General features: G+C 38.4%; 1 protein-coding gene across 3 annotated transcripts in view; it reads left to right on the top strand.

The window, feature by feature from the left end:
• Positions 1–6,395: 6,395 nt before the first annotated feature.
• LOC106793834 (carbonic anhydrase-related protein 10) overlaps positions 6,396–20,862 on the top strand; it is a 17,176-nt gene continuing 2,709 nt past the window's right edge. Inside the window, exons 1-8 of one of the 3 annotated variants that reach the window (XM_014761070.1) lie at positions 6,396–6,558; positions 6,949–7,129; positions 12,249–12,371; positions 13,195–13,245; positions 15,067–15,395; positions 17,286–17,381; positions 17,703–17,769; positions 20,352–20,506. In XM_014761070.1, coding sequence (XP_014616556.1) covers positions 12,308–12,371; positions 13,195–13,245; positions 15,067–15,395; positions 17,286–17,381; positions 17,703–17,769; positions 20,352–20,506 — 762 coding nt within the window. In that variant the 5' untranslated portion in view covers positions 6,396–6,558; positions 6,949–7,129; positions 12,249–12,307. Of the gene's footprint in view, positions 7,130–12,248; positions 12,372–13,194; positions 13,246–15,066; positions 15,396–17,285; positions 17,382–17,702; positions 17,770–20,351; positions 20,507–20,862 lie in introns of all 3 variants that reach the window. The other 2 variants (XM_014761069.1, XM_014761068.1) reach the window with 2 other exon arrangements.

Raw genomic sequence — 20,862 nt, 5'->3', positions numbered from 1 at the left:
CTGTATTCGCTTGGATTCTTTCTTGGAATCTGAACGCGAGTCGCGAGCACGTTTTTGGTAAAGGGAAAAGGAAAGGGAATGGAAAGGGAATGAAAAGGGAATGGAAAGGAATAAAGCAAACATAAGTGTGTTCCCTCGTGGATTCAATATGCCTCCTCGCTGCTCGAAACTCGACCTAAGCAGCATACATACCCTTGCATTTTTCGAATATCCTTTGAAACAAGAAGATAGAGAAAGACACACACATACACACACGTATACACACACACACACACACACACATACAGTTTGTGAGTTTCTTTCTATTTCTCTTTATTTTTATCTTATTTTTCATTCTTTGTTTTATACGACGAGAGTACGACGTAATATTCTAGCAATCTTGAACCGAACTCATCGTAAAAATCGTTTTTTCTTTCTCTCTCTCTCTCTCTCTCTCTCGTTTAGTAGGTTTTTCCTCTTTTTCTAATCAATTGCAAGTGACTAACGATAAGCTTTCGACATCGATAATCCATATTCATTAGATATCCTCCCACTTCGTTTGATCCTACTCGTCGTACGACTCTTCTTATTCTCATTTACCTTTGCGCCCGATGCATAAGTATTAATTCAATAGACACCGTTTGTCGAACGTACCGAAATTATTCTATCTCTACCGTTAGTAGAAGAAATATAGTCTCGTTAAAAAAAAAAAAAAGAAAAGAAAGAAAGAAAGAAAGAAGAAGAAAGAAGATATAATCAATGATCAAAGCTGTCTGATATCTCTCGACACACGTCTAACTTTTTTTCTTCTTCTCCTTCCCATTTTTTTTTTTTTTTTTTTATTAAATACCACCCCATCTCTCTCTCTCCTTCTCTTTCTCTCTCGAAAAAAAACGACGTTTTTCCCGTATCCCATCGAATTTTATCCAATCGAGGATAGATAAATCCGAATTATAAACGACATCCTGAAACGTTTCGATAATCCTAACGAATTAATTGATCGAATATTATAACCATGAAGAACCATTTCTTCGAACTATTAGATCGGAATAGATAAGAAGAGGATTTCAATCGGATTTCGATCAAAGGTGTTTTACTCATCTCCTCTTCTACGTTATCATCTGTCTCTATATATCTACGTTTATGTGTGTGTGTGTGTGTATGTGTGTGTGTATATGTCTTCGTTCACATCCAATTATTGATAATAACAGGGACATTCATCCGCATTATCTTACCTTCTAACATTGTTGGATGAAAATGGTATAAGGTATATACGAACCATCGAGTGAATACCTAATGGCTAACGATCGGATAATAGACCTCAAATTCGTCACTTCGCCGAGCTTATGATTTACCGTGATTAGGGAATATATCTCGTAACACAGATGTTATCCGCTTCTCTCTCTTTCTCTCTCTCTCTCTCTGTAGTTCTTCCCCTTTCCCTCTTTTCCTCTCTTCTTCTTCTTCCAGTTAGAATATATATTCTCCAAACTCATGTATATTTCAGTGGGCTAGTAGGTGGATTAAAGGCTTCTCCTTTTTCTATACAACCCAGAAAGAGAGAGAGAGAGAGAGAGAGAGAGAGAGAGAGGGATGGTAAGTAGGTAGGTAGGTAGGTAGATAGCTAGCTAGCTAGCTAGGTATATCGAAACTCACAAAGTTATTACGCTGTCGTCGGTCCGTAATCGACGTGTTCGAAAGAGAACGAGAATCCGGTAGAGGGTTAGATTAAAAATTTATCCCCCGTTAGGGAAAATGCGTATTCATAATGCAAATGGTAAAACCTAACTTGCGTTATATTTTTCATCATCGATATATAGATAGATAAATAGATGGATGGATGGATGGATGGATAGATAGATAGATATTAAACTATACCATGAATATTGAATTTACATAGATTCATCTGCACAACGAGAGATCATTTATTCTCGCATAATCAATTAGTTAGAATGGTCGGGATGGTGCTGGTGGTGAGTTTTGAATCGAGGTAGGAGGGCAGTTGCGCGCGCGAGAGGGTAGCGAAATGGGACGGTGGGGTGGGAAGGGAAAATGGGTGATTTCGAAGTTCCTACTTGGCTAACTATGTATATACGATTTCGCCGCGCGAATATTAACTGTATGCAAAAGGGGTGGTAGAAGGGTGGGTGAATGGGGGGGGCCTGACTATATGGTGGGATAAGGGTAGAAGAAAATTTCTATCTCGCGATACGGTAAAGCGAGATGGTAACCGAGTCTTAATCAAGCTACTTTGCCTACTATAATACAACGAATGTATTAGGCAAGTATTTACATAGGGCAGAGCAGGTAGAGAAAGGTAGGAGAGATAAGAGGAGGTGGGGGTGGGGAGGGGTAGAGGGAGAGGAAGAGGGAAGGGATAGGAGATGTAGGGTAGAAGTAGCAAGTTGCTTGCTCGAGACGTTGGTAGTTTGAACGTACGATTAAGTTGAGAGAACTACTTAAGCAAATGGATTCATCGGTTTAATAGAGCCTACATAGTGTTTTCTTTTAAAATAGTTAAGGATAAGGGTGAAAGGTTATATACGCGTACGAGTCTCTTTCACTTGATAATGAGATCCATAATTTTCTCGGATAATTCTATTCCCATGAGAAAGTTAACGTGAATTTAGAAATGTATACAGACATTAGTGATTCTATATATTTCTTTGATTCGTTTTATCAAGCATGATTAGATACGTAAAAGGTTATCTATGGTTAACTGATATCTATATCGAATCATGAGAATCTTGAAACGGGACGTTTCTAGTAACGGCCCCCTTTCTGGCCTAAGAATTTTCGAATTCCGTGCTCGCGAGACATCGAATTTACATAGAAACCGTTTGGCAGGATCTTCTTATACCTACTTGCATCCCTCTCCTCCCCTTTTACTCTCTCTCTCTTTCTCTCTTTCTCTCGTTTGATCTAAAGGAAGGATTTGGAGGATACGAAATGGAATCCGACGTGATCGGGATCAATCGTAGTTTCGCAAACGAAAAGACGCGAAGTCCTCGTACGACAGATCTTCGTTCTGGCGTTTAATCGAACCACTCTTAGATCCCGTTCGGGTACGAGTGTTAAACTTCAATCGTTTTCTCTCTATCCCGAACATCGGAAATGAAGAAAAAGAAAAAAAAAAGAAAAGGACAATCCCCAACAGTCAGGCTCTCTATTTCTTTGATTTCTTATCACTATTTCTAACTCAATCTCTTTCCCATTTTTTTGTTTTTTTCTCTAAAGAAGAGTATCTGTGTCGGAGGCCCCCCATTGGGACCAATTAACGAAACTTCAAATCGACGTTCTTGCCTTGTTCTTCTTCGTCTATCGTAAACTAACTAATACACCTGTCGTTGAGTAACGGTTAATATGCATTTGAGATCTCTACTATTATACGTCAGACAAAATTCAACGAATTTCAGTGAAATTACGATAGATAAAGTAGACCAAAAAAAATGAAGGAGAGGGAATAGTGGTTTACTTGTCGATGGTAAGAAAATACGATCAAAATAAACTTACTTTATTCGAGGAAGGGTGTATAGGTAAGTGCGAACGAGATACATAGGAATAAAGATAGATAGATAGATAGATAGATAGATAGATAGATGGATAGATAGATGGATGGAGGTACATCCCCTTAACCGGATATCCTGGAAAATCGTAGGAACGCTCGAGAGTCTGAGTCTCAGTCGGAGTCGAGGGAAACGCGAGTTTCGTCGCGTATTCAATATTCCTGCCGTAGGAATGACGAAACGAACGACCTAGCAATCAGTTGCAGGCGCGTGCATAGACATTCGCATGCATAGCATCGAGTTCCACGGCGATGGTCCGAGAGCCACGGTCGAAGTTCCAGTTTCGGTCTCTTTCTATCTCTCTCACCCTCTCTCTCTCTCTCTCTCTCTCTCCCACTCTTGGTTCCCCTCGCATCCTTCTATCCTCTTTCCCTCTCTTGCACCCTGCATCTACAAACACCCATTTCTACAAACCTCCTCCCCCCTCTCTCACACACACACACACACACAAACTCATACAGATCCTCGCACTCACTCATACATACATATATATAGGGTGGGAGGGAGAGAGGTAGCAGCAGCGAGGCCTGGAAAGCAGCGTTTGGGGCAATGCCGCTTTGAAAATCGATAAGCGCCTCCGCGTAGTCGACCAGTCAGGAGCTTTTCGGTATATCCGCGCGAGATCCTAGCTGGTCACGTGCCGCGGCACGTCCTCGAGACGCCAACAGGAAGGATCGAGACCGTAATTTCGCCCGCTTTCTATCTTTTACCTCCCTACCACCCCACCCCCACCTCACCTCACCTCACCTCACCTTCGCCCGGAGAACACGTCATTTTATCCAAGATCATCCAAGAAACTTTAGTCCCTTTGCTATGCGGTCAAATCGTTAAACAGGAAACAAGATCTCGGTCTTCGAATATCCCTTCCGTTTCTTTTCTCTCCTTATCTATCTTTCTTTATCTCGTGCTTTTTTCACTCTCTCTTTCTCTTTTTTTCTCTTTGTCTGTCTATCTGTCTATCTGTTAGTCCTGTCAGTCTGTCTCTCTTTCTCTGTTTCAGGTGTGCGTAAAAAAGAAAGGACGAAAGGAAGGTACGAGGGAGAAGAGGGCGTGAAAGGTGTTCTAGGTTGACCTTTAACCCGGACAAACGCGAACTCTCTCTCTCTCTCTCTTTCTCTCTTTCGTACTCTTTATATTGTTCTCCCTCATTCTCTTTTCTTCTACACGAGAAAAACGTGCATCGATGTAGTATAGGATAAGAGAGAAAGAGAAGAAGATAGGTGGTGGTGGAAAGATGAAGAGAGAAAGATAGGACGAATGGGGAGGGGGAAGGAAAGTAAGTGGGAGGAGAAGGAAGAGGAGAAAGAGGAATGGAACGGCTAAGGGGGTGGAGGGGAAGGAGGAGGAGTTAGGTACACGTAATAGATCGCGATGGTGCAAGTAAGAGAAAGAGAAGGATAGAAGGAGGAAGGTTGGTTCGTAGGTAGGTAGGTAGGTAGGTAGATAGGTAGAAAGGTAGGTAGGGGGCAGAAAAGGGAAAGGGTGAGTGGAAGGAGGAAAAAGGATACGTCGTTGGGCGCGTGCGCAACGCGTGTCGACGTGGCCTAGGAGAGGAAGGTATAACGACGCATACGTCTTCTCGCCGATAACAGTAATTACGGCCAATTTCGCTTTTAAGCGTCACCCACACTGGCACCCGTACGACAATATAAACGATAAAGAAAGATATAGAGATAGAGAAGGAAAATTGAGAGGAGAGGGGAGAGGGTAGAGGGAGCGGGGTGGTGTCCTGTGGGGGAATAAGGGAGAAGAAGCTGAGATAAAGAGAGAAAAAGAGACAAAGATAGAAAGAGAGAGATATTCTGACTTGACAAAAACGAAACGTCGAGGACTCGTATATAGGAGCGAAGTTTAGGTAGAGAACATTTTTCGAAAAGGGGTAACGAACGAGGGTCATCGATCTCTCGAGAGATCCACAAAGGGTTCGGCTGGTTCGTTGGTTGGTTGGTTGGTTGGTTGGAAGATTCGTAGAAAGGTACTACTACTACTACTACTACTACTACTACTATTAGGTTGGTAAGGAATAAGAAAAAAGAAAAGTACTTTAGATTCCCTATACTTTTTTCTAGCTTATCTATCCCTTGGTAGTTGGTAGCTGGATAAAAAGGAACGTACCAGGAAGGAAGGAAGGAAGGAAGGTTCGTGATCGTATGGAGGGCGCGAAAGACCTAGTAGTCCTTTGCGTTCGGACACACATCGACGTACTCGCTTCGTTCTCGCTCGACAGGAGGAGCTGGACGAACAGCAGGTGGAAGTAGAGAAAAAGGAAGGAAGGAAGGAAGGAACGGGTGAGAGAGAGAGAGAAAGAGAATAGTAGTCGGAAGGTGTAGTGGAAGGAATACGAAAAGGGGATCGTCGTTGAGAAAAGAGAAAGATAGAGAATGAATAGTGCGCATGCGTTAGGTGAATCTAAGCAAGCTTTAGACTACTGAGGAAAATTGAAGAAAATAGAAAAAAAGAAAAGGGAATGGTAGGTAGGACGAAAATTTTGATGACAATTCCTTATCTATCACTCTATCTATCTCGAAAAGATAAAAATAATCGTAAAGAAATGAATACGCAATGAATGATTATTTAATGATACAGTTGGAATAAGTAGGATAATAAGAGAAGATGAATAAGGGGTTGGGCCAGGGGGGCCCAGGGACACGAGCCTTTCCGACTGGACTCGAACTGTCGAGCGTAGTTCTATCTAGCGTTGGTGGAATCTTGGTGGAAGGAAGGCCTGGTGGAAGGAAGGTTGGTTTTGGTGGCTTTGGCGCCGGCGCCGGCGCCAAACGGCGCCAACGGCGGCGCGACGCTCTCTCTCTCTCTATCTCTCTCTTTCTCTTTCTCTTTCTCTTTCATCACAGAGGCGCCCATAGCCCTAGCTAGCACTCGTCCGCGCGCGGCGTCGTTAGCATCGTCGTTTTAGTTCCGTCGTCTACTTCGTCGTCTGCTCCGTCGTCTGTTCCGTCGTTTACCTCCGTCCTACCTGGACGACGGAGAGAACCGAACGAACCAACCAACCAACGTAATTGTACCGAAGGAACGAATCTAGGAACAACGTTGTCTCTCTCTCTCTCTCTCTCTCTCTCTCTCTTTCTCATATACACGCTCTCTATTTTTTTCTATCTTTCTATTTTTCTCCCTTATTCGTTCTCACGATTACTAGTGCGAGATATAATCAGTTTTTATTTCTCAATCAGTCTAACGCGTCGGATCTCTGATAAATAATAATAATAATAATAATAATACGTTGGTCGGCGTTTATTTATCCACCCTCTCCCTCGTTCTATATATTTTTTTCTTCTTTCTTTTATTTATTATTTTTTTCCTTTTGTTGTGTCCTTACCTTAACTTTTTGTTTTTTATTTTTCTTCTTCGTTATCAGTTTGTATATCTTTTTCTCGCGCCCTTATAGTGCCGGGTGCCGCTTCGCTCCGTTACCGAAGCGGCTACGAGTTGTGTTGGTGCTGGACTCCGATTCTGAAGAAGAGAACGGTGGGGGTGGAGGACTGACGAGTAAAGACAAAAAAAAGGGGGTACCATTTTCCATCAAACTTCCAAGGACGACGAATAATTGGGACTAGTTTTACTTATCGGTTAGTATTATATGAAGAAAATAATTATTTATACGAGAATTATTTTGTCTCTTATAAGTAAGAAAGAAAGAGAGTGGGTGTTTTCAAGGATCCCTCTCTCTCTCTCTCTCTCTCTCTCTCTCTCTCTCTCTCTCTCTCTCTCTCTCATTCTCCTTTTACCCCTATGTCCTACTTTTCCGTGATATTTTCATTGTTTTTTATTTAATATATTTTCTCTTAAACCGATATAAATAAATTTTGGTTTCCTTGATGATCGGCGTTTATTGATCTCCAGCAGCACAGGAGCACTCCGGGTTATCGTACCGAGGAAGTTTCGGGCCGTGAGCAGCAGAGTCGCCGCGGCGGCACGCGTTTTCCGCGATCGATTCGACGAGCGCCGTACCCTTTCGCACCTTCCTCTCTCTATCTCTCTCTCTCTCTTATCTCCCTAGACTCGTCCTCGTGAGGAGTCGTTCCTGTGAATTCTTCGATCCTAGCAAACCCTGGCGCAACCCCTTAAACGTCGTTGTCGTTGTCGTTGTCGTCATCGTTGTCCTCGTCCTAGAGAAAAAGACACGAAAAAAAATGAGAGAATATTTTTTTGTCTAAACGAGAAAGTAGTGAAACTCGATGACAGGTCAGCCACGCCACGTATTTTGACCTCTCTCTCTATCTCTCTCTGTCTCTCTCTCATTGTTATTTAATAAAATAATTTTCATTCGAACAAAATTGTCACTACCTTTTTGTCAGATATCAAACGATTTTCCGAGCTCGTATGTTTTAAATGCGAACAAAATCATGTTCCCCTCCCTTCTCCAGCCCCCTCCATCCCCTGTCGTTGGGATTATTTTAATAAACGCGAAAAGAAATGGAAATGCGACTGACAGATTCGACAGTTTTCGTCGTACGGAAAACGTTGTTGACACGCTGTTTTTCAATTTCGACCAAAAATTATCCCCAATAATGTTGTTGTCTCTTTTCTTTAATCTATTTTTCTATTTTTTTTTTTCTTTTTCTTTTTCTCTACCTCGTGTGACCGCGTTTTTTACGTTGACGTGACAGAAGAGAAAAAAAGAAAGAAAGAAAGAAAGAAAGAGAGAGAAAACGATAGACAATGTAGATACGCGCGTGCGTCATTCAGAAAAGGGCACGTTTTCTTTTTTCCCTATCCCTTATTCCATCTCTGTTAATCTTCTCTTTCCACATTTCTTTTTCGTATCTCGATCGTGGTACCGTCGTTTAAAGAAAAAATAAGAGAAAGAGAGAGAGAGAGAGAACGCAAGGACCTTCCATTCTCGTTTCTTCGAATCGATTTTTACGCGTAGCCTTTTCTTCTTTCTCCTCTTTGAACGACCAAGGAAAAAAGAAAAAAAAGAAAAATAGAGAAAGAGAGAGAGAGAGAGAGAGAGAATTTTTTCTTCCAAGGATCAGAAACAGGGACAGGTCATTCTACTAGTTATTTTAGTTTCTAATCATAAATATTGTTTTAAATTTGTCTATATTCTTCCACTCTCTCTCTCTCTCTCTTTGTTTCCTTCCTCTTTTTAGACGAGAATATCAAGAAAGTGAGGAAACACACGTAGAAAGGGTTCCTGCGATCGATCGATCGAGCGAACGAACGAACGAGCAAGCAAGCGACCTTCGAAAGGAACTTTCAAAGTTCTAATTTTACTGACCTACAGATATCCCCCATTCCAATATTGTATAGCCCCGTAGGAGGATTATTATATACAGTTAGAATATTTCGTGATAATCGTTATAAGATCTTCCAACCCGAAGTCTAGTTATATCTGTTATATATAACATATATATATTGTATAATCGAAGTGTATCTATAATTCTATAGATAGATCGAAAGAGTAACGATAAAAGGTTCAGCTTCATATTCACTAGATTAGATCAATTTGTATCTATAAAATTGGAGCTCGCGTTCGAAACGATAGAATAAACTTAAAAATAACTCGTACAAATCGTGATAAAAACACACAGAAAACAAGCAAGCAAGTAAATAAGTAATCAAGCAAGCAAGCAAACAACAAATTACAGATACTCGATTACGCGTCCTCGAAACTAAAATTCAATGTGATCGAATTGAAGGGATCTCATCAAGTTCAGAAATATCTTGCCTATTAACCTTCCTAGGATATTATACCGTTCCCTCGTTTATTGTACTCGAGCGTCATCGTCGTCATCGTTGAATCCTGCGGATCATCGGCTTACCATCCCCTTAAACTGCACTCCGATTTCTCATCGAGAAACAACCGAGGAGCAACGTAGGCAAATTTTCGAATTGGTATCTAACGCCTAAACCTCCGAAGAGAGAAAGGGAGAAGCATCCGGGAAATAGGGGGGTGGGAGGGGTAGGAAAGGGGGAGTCGCTCTCTCGGATAATAGGATGAAAGGGATTGGATAACAAATTGCTTATCAACCGAAACTTTCCTTCCATTCTTTTCGGTTTCTGGTGTAAAACGGAAACGGCAAGTAGTAGTAGTAGTAGTAGTAGTCTCGAGTCTTGAGTCATTGCACTTTGGTTGTACAACGAGACGTACAAGTGCACTTCTTTTCTCTTCACTTTTCTCTCCCTTTCTCTCTCTCTTTCTCTCTCTCTTTCTCTCGTCTCTCTTTTCTTATCCTCTGGCCAAAGATTTTTCCTTGTGTCTACCCACCTGACGTGTTATACTTCGTTCGTGACTACTTCGTCGAATGATACCAAAGAAAAAGAAAGAAAGAGAAAGAGAGAGAGAGAGAGAGAGAGAGAGTAAAGATGAAGTAGAGAAGAGGTGACACAAGATCTCATCGATCGATCGACTTTCGAAGCGAGCCTACTTGAGTTTTCCTGACCTAAGAATACACCGTTTCGAGTGTTCCACCTCGTGGAATGGGGTGGAGTGGATTTTAGAATGGCTAGAAGTAGGGGTAACACTCAAAATCCCACCACACCCCTTTCCTTTTTTTAAACGACGAATCTGACAGCAATGATTGCAGATTTATCTTTTATTTTGTTAACAAAGATTAATATGACGACGACTATGACTATAACGATGAGAACTAACATAAGACGATGACGAAGAAAAAGAATAAGAAAAAGAAAAAGAATAAGACATACTTTACTTCCATATATCTATATCTATATATATATATATATATATATATATATATCTTTCTGTATTTTTCTATCTCAGGAGTTTTCTTTTTCCCCTTGATTCGTCTTGAGACAATCGAGACCTCTTTCACGATTCTTTCGTATACTTGTTTTCTTTGTTGTACGTGGATACTATTGCTCGCTGATAAGAGCAAGGAAAATTGATTGCACCTTGACAAAGCACTCACTATATTTTTCTTTCTCTATCTCTATCTCGTTCGTAAAACAAATTCAGAGACTGCGTTTCTCGTACAAAGGGAGTCTCTTGCGATCACGAGTTTGTTTTAACTCGAACGTAGTAGGGTAGTTAGCCTCTTCACAGAGAACGAGAGAGAAAGAGATGGAGAGAGAGAGAGAGAAAGAGAGAAAGATAGAAACTCGTCGTTGTCTTCGTATGCTTACGTTAGAGACGTAGCCTCATTGAAATGGCATTTTCTTCTTTTTCTCTCTTATTCTATCTTTCTCTTTCTCTTTTTTTTTTTTTCTCTCTCATCTCGAGGATGAAACGTAAAGAGAGAAGGAAAGATCTCAGACGTGGTAGCTGGTGCAACGGAGCGCGAAAGCCTTCCTCGAGTGCGTGGGGCACGCTTTTCGGTCTAACGAGGCTATCCTGAAATAAAAAAAAAAAAAGAAAAAAAAAAAAGATTAAAGAGTAAAGGAAAGAAATGTGTAGAAATGAAAGAATAAAAAAATGAAAAGAAAAAAAAAAAAAAAAGAGAAAGAAGAAAAGGAATAAGGGGAAGGATGGAAAAAAAAAAGTTCGTATTGAATTTTCTTCTATTCAACCGAAAACATAACGCTTTCGTTATCCCGTACTTTCGTTATACCGTACTTTCGTTAAACTAACGAAGGATTATTTCGTACCGAACGCGAGAAGAAGGATCGTTATTTGAAATAATATATCTAACGGTATATAATATTACAATATATATATATATATATTGTAATATTGGTAAGAAACGGTCGAGAGTTTGCTTTTGAAAAACGGTAGAGACGCCCGACGCGAAGGAAATGCTTGAGGCTACGAGGAAACAAAAAAAAAAAAAGAAAAAAAATCCCAACGAACCACCCTTATACCTTGGAATTGTTTCACCGGTATGTCCATGTCAACGAAAATCTTTTACTACGTTTCTTTCTATTCAATATCAAGGTCGCTACTCTCACTTTCTTCCTTTAGAAAAAGAAAAAAAAATAGAAAGTAACAAGTAAAAGGGATATAAAACGTCATTACTTTATTATTTAGTATAAAAGTATAGAAAGATTTATATATCGATGAGATTTGAATCTAATGTAAGAAGAGATACTTGATATTTTTTGAGAATACCTATAGGAAGATTCGCCCTTTTTTTCCAAGGGATTCCAGTCAAAATCAAGAACGTTCAGCTAACTTTTCTCTCCCTCTCTCTCTCTCTCTCTTTTTTTCGTTCTCTTTCCTCTGATATACTCGCACGAACGTAGTCCCCTGCCTAACTCCCTCCCTCCCCCCCCCATTCTCCAGGTGGTTATTCTTATCGAGGTATTCGCAAAGTTCTTCTCGATTTAGAAAGTTAGAATGCGAGGGAAAGGCCGGTTGACTTACATTCAACACCCTGCTTGGCACCCTGTCCGACCTCGAAGCCAGACTTGAACTTGAAGCCCCTGCACGAAACTTTCTCGAACGACGTAAAGACACGTGGAACGGGACACGCGAGAGCACATCCACCTTTCTCTCAAGTTGCTTTCATTCGATTCCTATTTTTTTTCTTCATCATCATCATCATCCTTTCATGGATGTCGTATAATTTTGAATTTGTTTTAATCAACATTATCTATCTTATTAACATTAATATATTATTAAATGATAAGGGTTGATAGGGAACTTAGTTTTAAATTAAGTTCTACTTCTTTTTATGTCCAAGTTCCCTATGAACCCTTATCATCAAGAATTATAATTTTGGACGAGAGAAAATACTGAATTAATATATTATTTAGTTGTTTATTATTATTATTTGCTTACAGATAACCTATCTGGGATTCCCGAATGATGTTAAATTGACGAAAATTGAGCAACGCAAGGGATGGCTCCTTTCGGTACCGTATTCCTCGGTGTCTGGGGAGTGTTCGTCATCGTTTTGATCCAAGGTAATCTTTATTAATACTAACGAGTCACGAAATTCCTTACACGAATGTGTATATATATATATATATATCTACGTAAACTCTTATATATATAGCTTATCACCTTTTCATGATACGTCTTATTTAAGTAAACTTTGCAAATTTACATTGCTCGTTATGTTTGGATAGATCATTTCTGAACTTAACGAACCGTATTTATAACGTAAATCTAATTTATTTGAAATGGCGAAAAGTAAAACGATACGTATAGATAGATATGGATGGTAATTTCTGGATGGCAAAACAGGGGATACACGTGCATTCGTATGCACGCACACACACACGCACGCACGCACACATATATATATGATGTGTGTACATATTTCAATTGGAAATACGATGTCTAATGAATTTTTTACTAAATGCCTACCTCGTGTTCTGTGACCTTATCATATTGCCAGAGTTTATAATTATTTAATCTCATCCCCTATCTTCCCTCCCTTCCTCACCGTTTCTCTTTGGAAAATAGATACCTAATTACACATTCGATGAACGTTCGGTCACGTTTAACAAGCTCGACGATTTTGAAAACCCCCTTTCCTTCCCCCCACCCTCAACGAATATCGGTTTGCACAATAATTCTCTTCCACTCTTCCATTTCATTTTTGTTTTCTCTAATCATATACCCAAACACTAACGATATACAAATATATATATATATATATAATATACATATTTAAAAGCGGATACACACAATAATGAAAGATATTTTGAGTAAAACGAACATAATAAAAAAAACAAAAAGGATATAATACGTCTCGGCAACGTTTTGTTGTTTATTTTTCAGAATCCAAACCGGTCAGCTGGGAGGAATGGTGGACGTACGATGGTATTTCTGGTAAGGGTTCGATACAATAATTTATTTATTCGTTTAATAATTTTTCATTCCTCTTCCATAAAGCTGATACCTCTTTTTTTTCTCCCACTCTTCTTCGCTAGCTCTCTTATTTTCTTCTCTTTTGTTTTTTTTTCTTTTCTATTTTCATCTCTCTCTCTCTCTCTCTCTCTCTCTCTCTCTCTCGAATAGGTACGAGCAATCGTCGATTCTCGTCTAGTGTAACAATTAAATAGAATCCATAGTAAATTTTTCAAACGTCCACGGATTTATCGAAAGCACGCGGAGTACGATGAGAACGTTCAGTTTTTTTTTTTTTTTTTTTTTACTCTTTTTTTCATTTTTTCCGCCCTAGTCGATCCGCGTAAAAACGCTAGCCAGCCCTTTAGTAAATTCGCTTAATATTCTTCCCTTTACAATTCTCCCCTCGCCGCCCCTCGCTCTGAACCGTCCAAACCCCCGTTACCTTCGATCCTCGTCTTCTTTTCGTTATTTCTTTCTCTCTCTTTTTCTCTCTTTGCCGTTATAGTTGAGTTCGCGTTTCGTTAAAAGGATGGTAAAAAAAAAAAAAAGTAATTACAGGACGTCACGAAGGGCTCGGTTGCGTTCTTTCTCTCTTTCTCTCTATATTTTTTTTTTTTTTACGTTTTTTTTCTTTTTCTTTTTTCTGTGTTCACCCTTCGTAGCGCGACTTCAAAATTGGAGCACGCTCGAATGATAAATTCCATGGATATATCCCGGGCGTTGCTGGGCTTTTAGAGATAAACTCGGTCCAAGTTTTAAATCGTGCTCGTCGAATCAGTCTCCAGAGGGATGACCGTACGGGAAAGAGCTCTTTCTCTATTTCTCTCTCTCTTTCTATGGGTTTTCGTGTGAGTTAACGTATGTGTTTGCACTTCGTGGATGACCGAGAAGGGATAAGTCTGACTTATAGATTTCACCAAAGCAACACACTAGAATATAGGTACCTTTAACCCTTATTCTTCGCGTTTTTATTCGTAAAGAAAGAAAAATGTTTCTTTTGAAAACATAGAAAAATGTTTCACCCGATATTTTTATCCTTTTCTTTTTTTCCCCCAACTCGACAATGTTTCTTCTTTTTATTACCACTATTTATATTTTCCTTATTCTCTTTCACAGAAAGCTTTTCTTCCTCATTTTAATTTGTTTATCGTAATTTCGTTGGATTTTGTTTTTCTTTTGTCACTTTTTATCAGCAATCTTAAATATAAATTCTATCGAATATCATACGCTTAAGTGAGAAAGAGTTATGTGGTATCAGGTAGAAGTAGTAGTCTTCTTTTTCTTCGACGAGAAAATCTTCCGAAAGTCATGGAACGTAATTTCCGTTTTTGGGCGGTCGGAGATATCGAAGAGCATCGAAATAAATGTAAGAACATATTTCACAAACGTCGAGATTCGACGTTGATTCTAATCGCTACGGCGATATAAATTTTCCTCTACGGTAGAACATCCTTTTCGCTTTTTTCCATTTTTTTTTTTTTCTTTTCTTTTTTTTTTTCGGTACTTTTCATCGAGAAACGAACAGTTTTCTCTCTTTCTCTTTCTCTCTCTCTCTCTCTTTTAAAATCGACGTCACCGATCAATCTCGTATTTAAATCTCTCCGTGTTATTTATCGCGGTATAAAAAAAAAATTTATATACAAAACAAAAAAAGGAAAAACGCAAACTTATCATCGTCCAAAATCGAACGTTTCTTTTTGTTAGCCCAGAGCGACAGAAACCAACAAAAAAAAAAAAACAAAAAAAAAATACAACAAATGAAATAAATACAAAACGTTTGTTATATTTGAATGTTGAAAGGTCCAGCATTTTGGGGCCTGATAAATCCGGATTGGTGGCTATGTAACAAAGGTAGACGACAATCACCGGTGAACTTGGAGCCGAGCAGACTTCTCTTCGACCCAAACTTACAGCCACTTCACCTCGACAAGCACAAAGTAGGGGGAGTCCTGGCAAACACCGGTCACAGTGTGGTATTCGCGGTCGAAAACGATACCCGCCATCCTGTCAATATATCCGGTGGGCCCCTCAGCTACCGCTACCAATTCCACGAGATTCACCTGCATTTTGGGTTGGAGAACCACATAGGTAGCGAGCATACTATAGATGGACACGCGTTTCCCGCTGAGGTGGGTGTCTAGTTTACCTAACTCTATTCCTTTACTATTATTTGTTTAACGATGATTCATCTATTACGTGCCAATAACACATTTGATATCGTCCCACCTTTCTTCTCCCAACTTACACCTGACGTCACTTATCTTATACGAAGTGTTTGTTTCAAAGTACGCTAACAAAGTACGTTACCTAAAGTGTTTTACTATCCTATACCCAATTTGACTTTTAATTCACAAATAATATATATATATATATATATATTCTCGTGTATTTTCCAATAATTCATATTAAACTTTTTTTTTTCTAATAACTTGTTGTAATACTACTTACGTATGGTAAGCTTCTTATCTCTCACGTACTATGCGTACTATACCCAAATAAATGGATCGATTGTGGAAGGCCGCCAATTAATTGATCCACCTGATCCTAATATTCGTTGGATTTTTATTCATTGGGACACCTAAAGGTTTTGCTTTACGATGCTTCTCGTTCCTAACTTTCTGCTGATAGTGTACGCGTGTATATGAATATCTGTATATACTTGTATGTATGTATATATAGTTATCGATATTTATGTATGATTAATTATCATCTTCAAATACGATCATTCAATTGTAACTATGACTACAGGGTTGAGATATTTTTACGACCTTAATATCATTTATTCTTTTCTTTTTTTTTTTTCGTTCGTTCTTTCTTCCAACTAAAAAATCGTTCTTCAACCGTTTATAGTCGATTTAATTAACATTACCATTCTATATTATGATCACTCGAATATCACTCCGTATATTGAACTTTGAATTTTGTCAGACAAGGTAAACGACCGAATTTTCATTATTAAATTTACGTTCAAACTCGATCGCAAATTCGATTCGAAAATATTCTTCTAAATAAATGATACGTTATTTTTATCCAATTAGTATTGGGTATAAACGTAATTTCGCGATTTTCTTTACATAGCCTTTAATATAATTGATTTAATTATTAGAATAGAAAATTCAGAAACGCGATATCCTTATATATATATCTCTGTGAGTTATTTAAAAAAAAAGAAAAAAGAAAAAAAAGACAAAATCTCATCGCAAAATTTTGCCCCGATTCTAACGTATGAATATTCTAAATATTAAAAGTGGGGTACTTCAAAAATGTAAAAGAAAAAAGAAGAAAAAGAAGAAGAAGAAGAAGTGGAAGAAGATTGTTATCAAGTGTCTTTCCGGTTTATCGACACTCGAGCACGGATCCTTGGGGCTACTAGGGTTCGTATCTAATCGATCTTATTTCACATCTGTGACAACATTTTTTGATAGCTTTTATAATATATAATATAATAGAAAAAAAAAAAGAAAAAGAAAAAGAACAAAAAAAAACACCTCTGTACTTATTAGATCAACTTTACATCTTAAAATAAAAATAAAAAAAAAAAAAAAAAAAAAAAAACAAAAAAAAAAGGAAAAAAAAAAAAGAAGAATAAGAAGAATAAGTAGACGAAAAGCAAGGTGTATCCCGTGTCTGGAACCAATAAAGGGCCGTTGTCTCACTCGCCTATGTATTCCTTCGAACGGGTACGGGTACGGGTACGGGTACGGGTACGGTTCGATTAAATTAATTGGATTAGCGATCCCATCGAAATAAAGGAGTGCCTTTGCGACCTTTTCACCGGCACGAGTATTCCCTATTCCGAAACGAGCTTTTCTATTCTTATCCACCGAATACCAGGGATCCTTTATCCATTTTCCTTCTTTCATTTTTCTTCTTTTTTTTTTATTCTTCTTTCCTACCCTCTTGTCTCCTCCTCCACCCCATCATTCTCTCTCTCTCTCTCTCTCTCTCTCTCTCTCCATTTATATTCTTACTACTTTGTTCTTTTCTTTTTCTTCAATTTTTTTTTTTTCTCATTACAGCTCCAAATATTCGGATTTAATTCCCAGTTGTACAACAATTTCTCGGACGCGTTGCACAGAGCACAAGGGATCGTTGCAGTCTCCCTTTTACTTCAGGTAAATACATGCTTTATCCTTTTTTCTTCCCTTTATTCTCTACATCTCTACTTTATCTTTATCTCTCTCTTTCTCTCTCTCTATCTCTCTATCTTTATCTCTCTCTCTCTCTCTCTCTCTCTTGTTCTTATTGTCAACGTTTATCGATAGTCGTGTGACAAGAGTAAAGGGAATAGACACGAACTAAGAGACTGAGAGTGAATGAGAGAGAGAGAGAGAGAGAGAGAGAGAGAAGGAGAGAGAGATGGAGAGAGAGAGAAGATAGAGAAGATGTGATCAGAATATGTGATACGTTATAGACACCTACTACTTGTCTTTTAGGTAGGAGATCTGTCAAATCCACAGTTGAGAACGTTTACCGAGCAACTGGATAAAATCAAATACGGAGGTGAGATGCCGCCGAGGACGTGTGAAGCATTATGCATGCGATCACGCATATCCTATGTGTGATTAGATCAATTCTACCTTGTCTCCGAATTCTCTTATTCTTAGACCTTATCTTTTATACACAGATTTAGATCGATTTTCGACGAAAATTTCGACAATAATTTAAACATAATTTCGTATATTACATCCAACATCTCATTGGAAAGTATATATATATATTGTTTTTTATCTCATGGATGATAAATTATACGTGGTACGAAAAATAAATTCAAGTATTTTTAGTTCTTTTTTTTTGTTCCATTAAAAATATCAAAATATCTCGACGCGACACGGCGTTGATAGTTATTTTTTCGTTAATGATATTAACGTGAAAGCGTATAATAATTAAATTACTTTTTCTTTTTTTTTTTTTTCTGTTTATTCGAGATGAATTTTTTGGATTAAAAAAAAAAAAACAAAGTAACGTTATATTCGTACAATGAACTTACTCGTTTTATTTGTTTAATGTTGTATCTTTATTTCTCTCTCTTTCTTTCTCTCTCTCTCTCTCTCTCTCTCTCTCTCTCTCTCTCGTATATACATACACGTAGGACACATACTTTCGGAAGAAGTTAAAACAAAAAGAGAGAAATAAATGGAAGGAGATAAAATGATTCGTTTAGTTCGAAAGAAAACGGGCCAAAGTCAAAAATAATAATTCGATTCGACCGTGATTGGTCACCCGTAGGCCGCTCTAGCTTCTTTAAACTTTGCCCAGATTTTTCCATTAAAATTTTCAACCGAACTTTAGTGATTCTCGTCAAAAGAAATAATTGACTTATACTGCTATGCCACTCGAGCGTACACACATACACATTCCTCTCTCTCTCTCTCTCTCTTTTTTTTTTACCTCGTACAAACACACACATACACACACGTATATTAGAGCAGCAGACATTCTTGTATATATAGAAGAGGATTGGTAAGGTCATTCATACCCACACATATACACATATATATATATGTGTGTGTGTGTATGTATGCATACACAGAGAAGAGTAAAACTTGCAGGATGTCCTATTGAAATTCTCTCGTGCGAATTTCTCTGTTTCTGATGGAGATACGGAAAAAGCCGTTTTAGACAGAAGTTATATGGTACCGAGCACGACATGTTCTGCTCTCGAAAACGCTTTTTATTTCCACTTTCTCCCTCTCTCTCTCTTTCTCTCGGTCCCCTCTGTGAAACGTGCGAGAAAAAAAAAAAAAAAAAAAGAAGGAAAGAAGAGGGAGACATCAAAATCCATTTCATTTATTTAACGGTAAACTTGTTTCGCGTTAATGTATATTGTCGGATAGTAGGAGAGGCTGTTTCGCGCACGTTTTCTCTCTTTGTTAATGTTTCACGATACCGTCTCTCTCGCGTTAACATATATTTTTATATATATGTATATGTATATATAAAATGTAAACGTGCCACCAGATAAATGAGCACGACGCGTCAACGTTTTTTTCCTTTTTTTTTTTCAATTGTCAAGGAAGTAAGATATCCACGTACTTTCTATATATATATACAAGCCCTGTGTGGAAGGGAAAGCTTGTATATTTTTTTTTTTTGTTTTTTTTTTCCCAACCCTTATCGCATTTGTTCTTAGTAGTAGTGAAGTAAGAAAGAAGAAAAACGTTAATCTCGGACGGAAAACTCTTTTACGTTATTACCTTTTCGAACTATCTCAACGTTGCACGACCAATAATTCTGTGTCTCCAACTTTTAAATTCGTCTTCATATTTTTGTCGCGACGAGAACAAAAAAAAAAATAAGAAATAACAAGAAAGTAGGAAAAGAAGAAGAAGAAGAAGAAGAAGGAAAAGAAATGGGATTCTTTCTACGAACGATTTTTCCTATCTATCTCTTTTCGGTAAATTGTTCTATTTCGAAATAGGGAAAGAAATAGAAAGGAAAGGAGACACGGTGCTAGGGGTACGGGGGACGGTCCATTTTTACCATTGATAAAGGAGTTGGGGGGAGGGGGTCGGCGGAAATAAGAAAAGTATTATTCTAAAATGCGTACACACACACACAAGCTATACTTTTGTAAGCGCAAAATATACGGAGATGGAAAATAAGGATAGAAACAAAAAGTAAAGGCAACGATTCGGAGAATGTGAGGGGTGGGGGGAGTGGTGGTGCATAAAGAATCGATTGGCTCGTCCTGTAAAGCTTTGAAAACCATTTGATTTCCATTCGAAACGTTTTCTTCGTGTCCATTCGTTGGAAGGAGAAAACTATTCGATCGGATGTTCGCGAGTATGTGTATATGTATATGCGTGAGAGAAAGAGAGAGAGAGAGAGAGAGAGAGAGAGGAATCCACGTTTATATGTGAAAATGTGAGAGGGAAAGGGCTCGAAATACGTAGAAATAAACACACACACACACACATGCATGAAAATCTATCTGTGTATGCATACGTCGGAAGACAAAGATACCTGCATAACGGATGTAACAGAATGCAAGTCTGTATTCGGTATGTCGATACTAATCCGTTGGATGTAGGTGTGTTGCGTACGTGGCATGTTTGACGTTATCGACCGAACGAATTGCACAGGGCAGGCCGTGGAAATTGCACATTTCGTCGTACGCGATCTTCTACCGGACACGAAGCATTACATGACGTACGATGGTTCGACCACGATGCCGGCCTGCCACGAGACCACGACGTGGATAATATTGAACAAACCTATATATATTACCAAACAGCAGGTAAGAACAATTTCATAATTATTCCTTACATTTGATCATTTAATTCTTTATTTCTTTCTTTATCACTATTATTTCCTATTTCCAATTTTATTCCATTTCTCTTTCTATCTTTCATTTTGCCCCTTTGTATTTTCTTTCCATTTTATTTCTTTCTTTCTTTTTGCTTTCTTTTTTTCTTTCTTCTTTTTTTTTTTTTTTCCTAGAGATAAAGTAAAAAAGGGATGCAATAAATCGATCGTTCATTCTGTCTTTTCTCATTTTCGAATCGATTGCGATCGTCGAATTCGGGGACGCGGAAACTCGTTCTCTTTCTCTCTTTCTCTCTTTCTCTTTCTCTCTCTCTCTCTCTCTCTCTC

Source organism: Polistes canadensis, unplaced genomic scaffold (assembly GCF_001313835.1).
Source record: "Polistes canadensis isolate GaletaPanama2010 unplaced genomic scaffold, ASM131383v1 scaffold_19, whole genome shotgun sequence".
NCBI classification, from domain to species: Eukaryota; Metazoa; Arthropoda; class Insecta; order Hymenoptera; family Vespidae; genus Polistes; species Polistes canadensis.
Note: the sequence above shows the minus strand (reverse complement) of the source record. Positions and strands in the feature narration are given on the sequence as shown.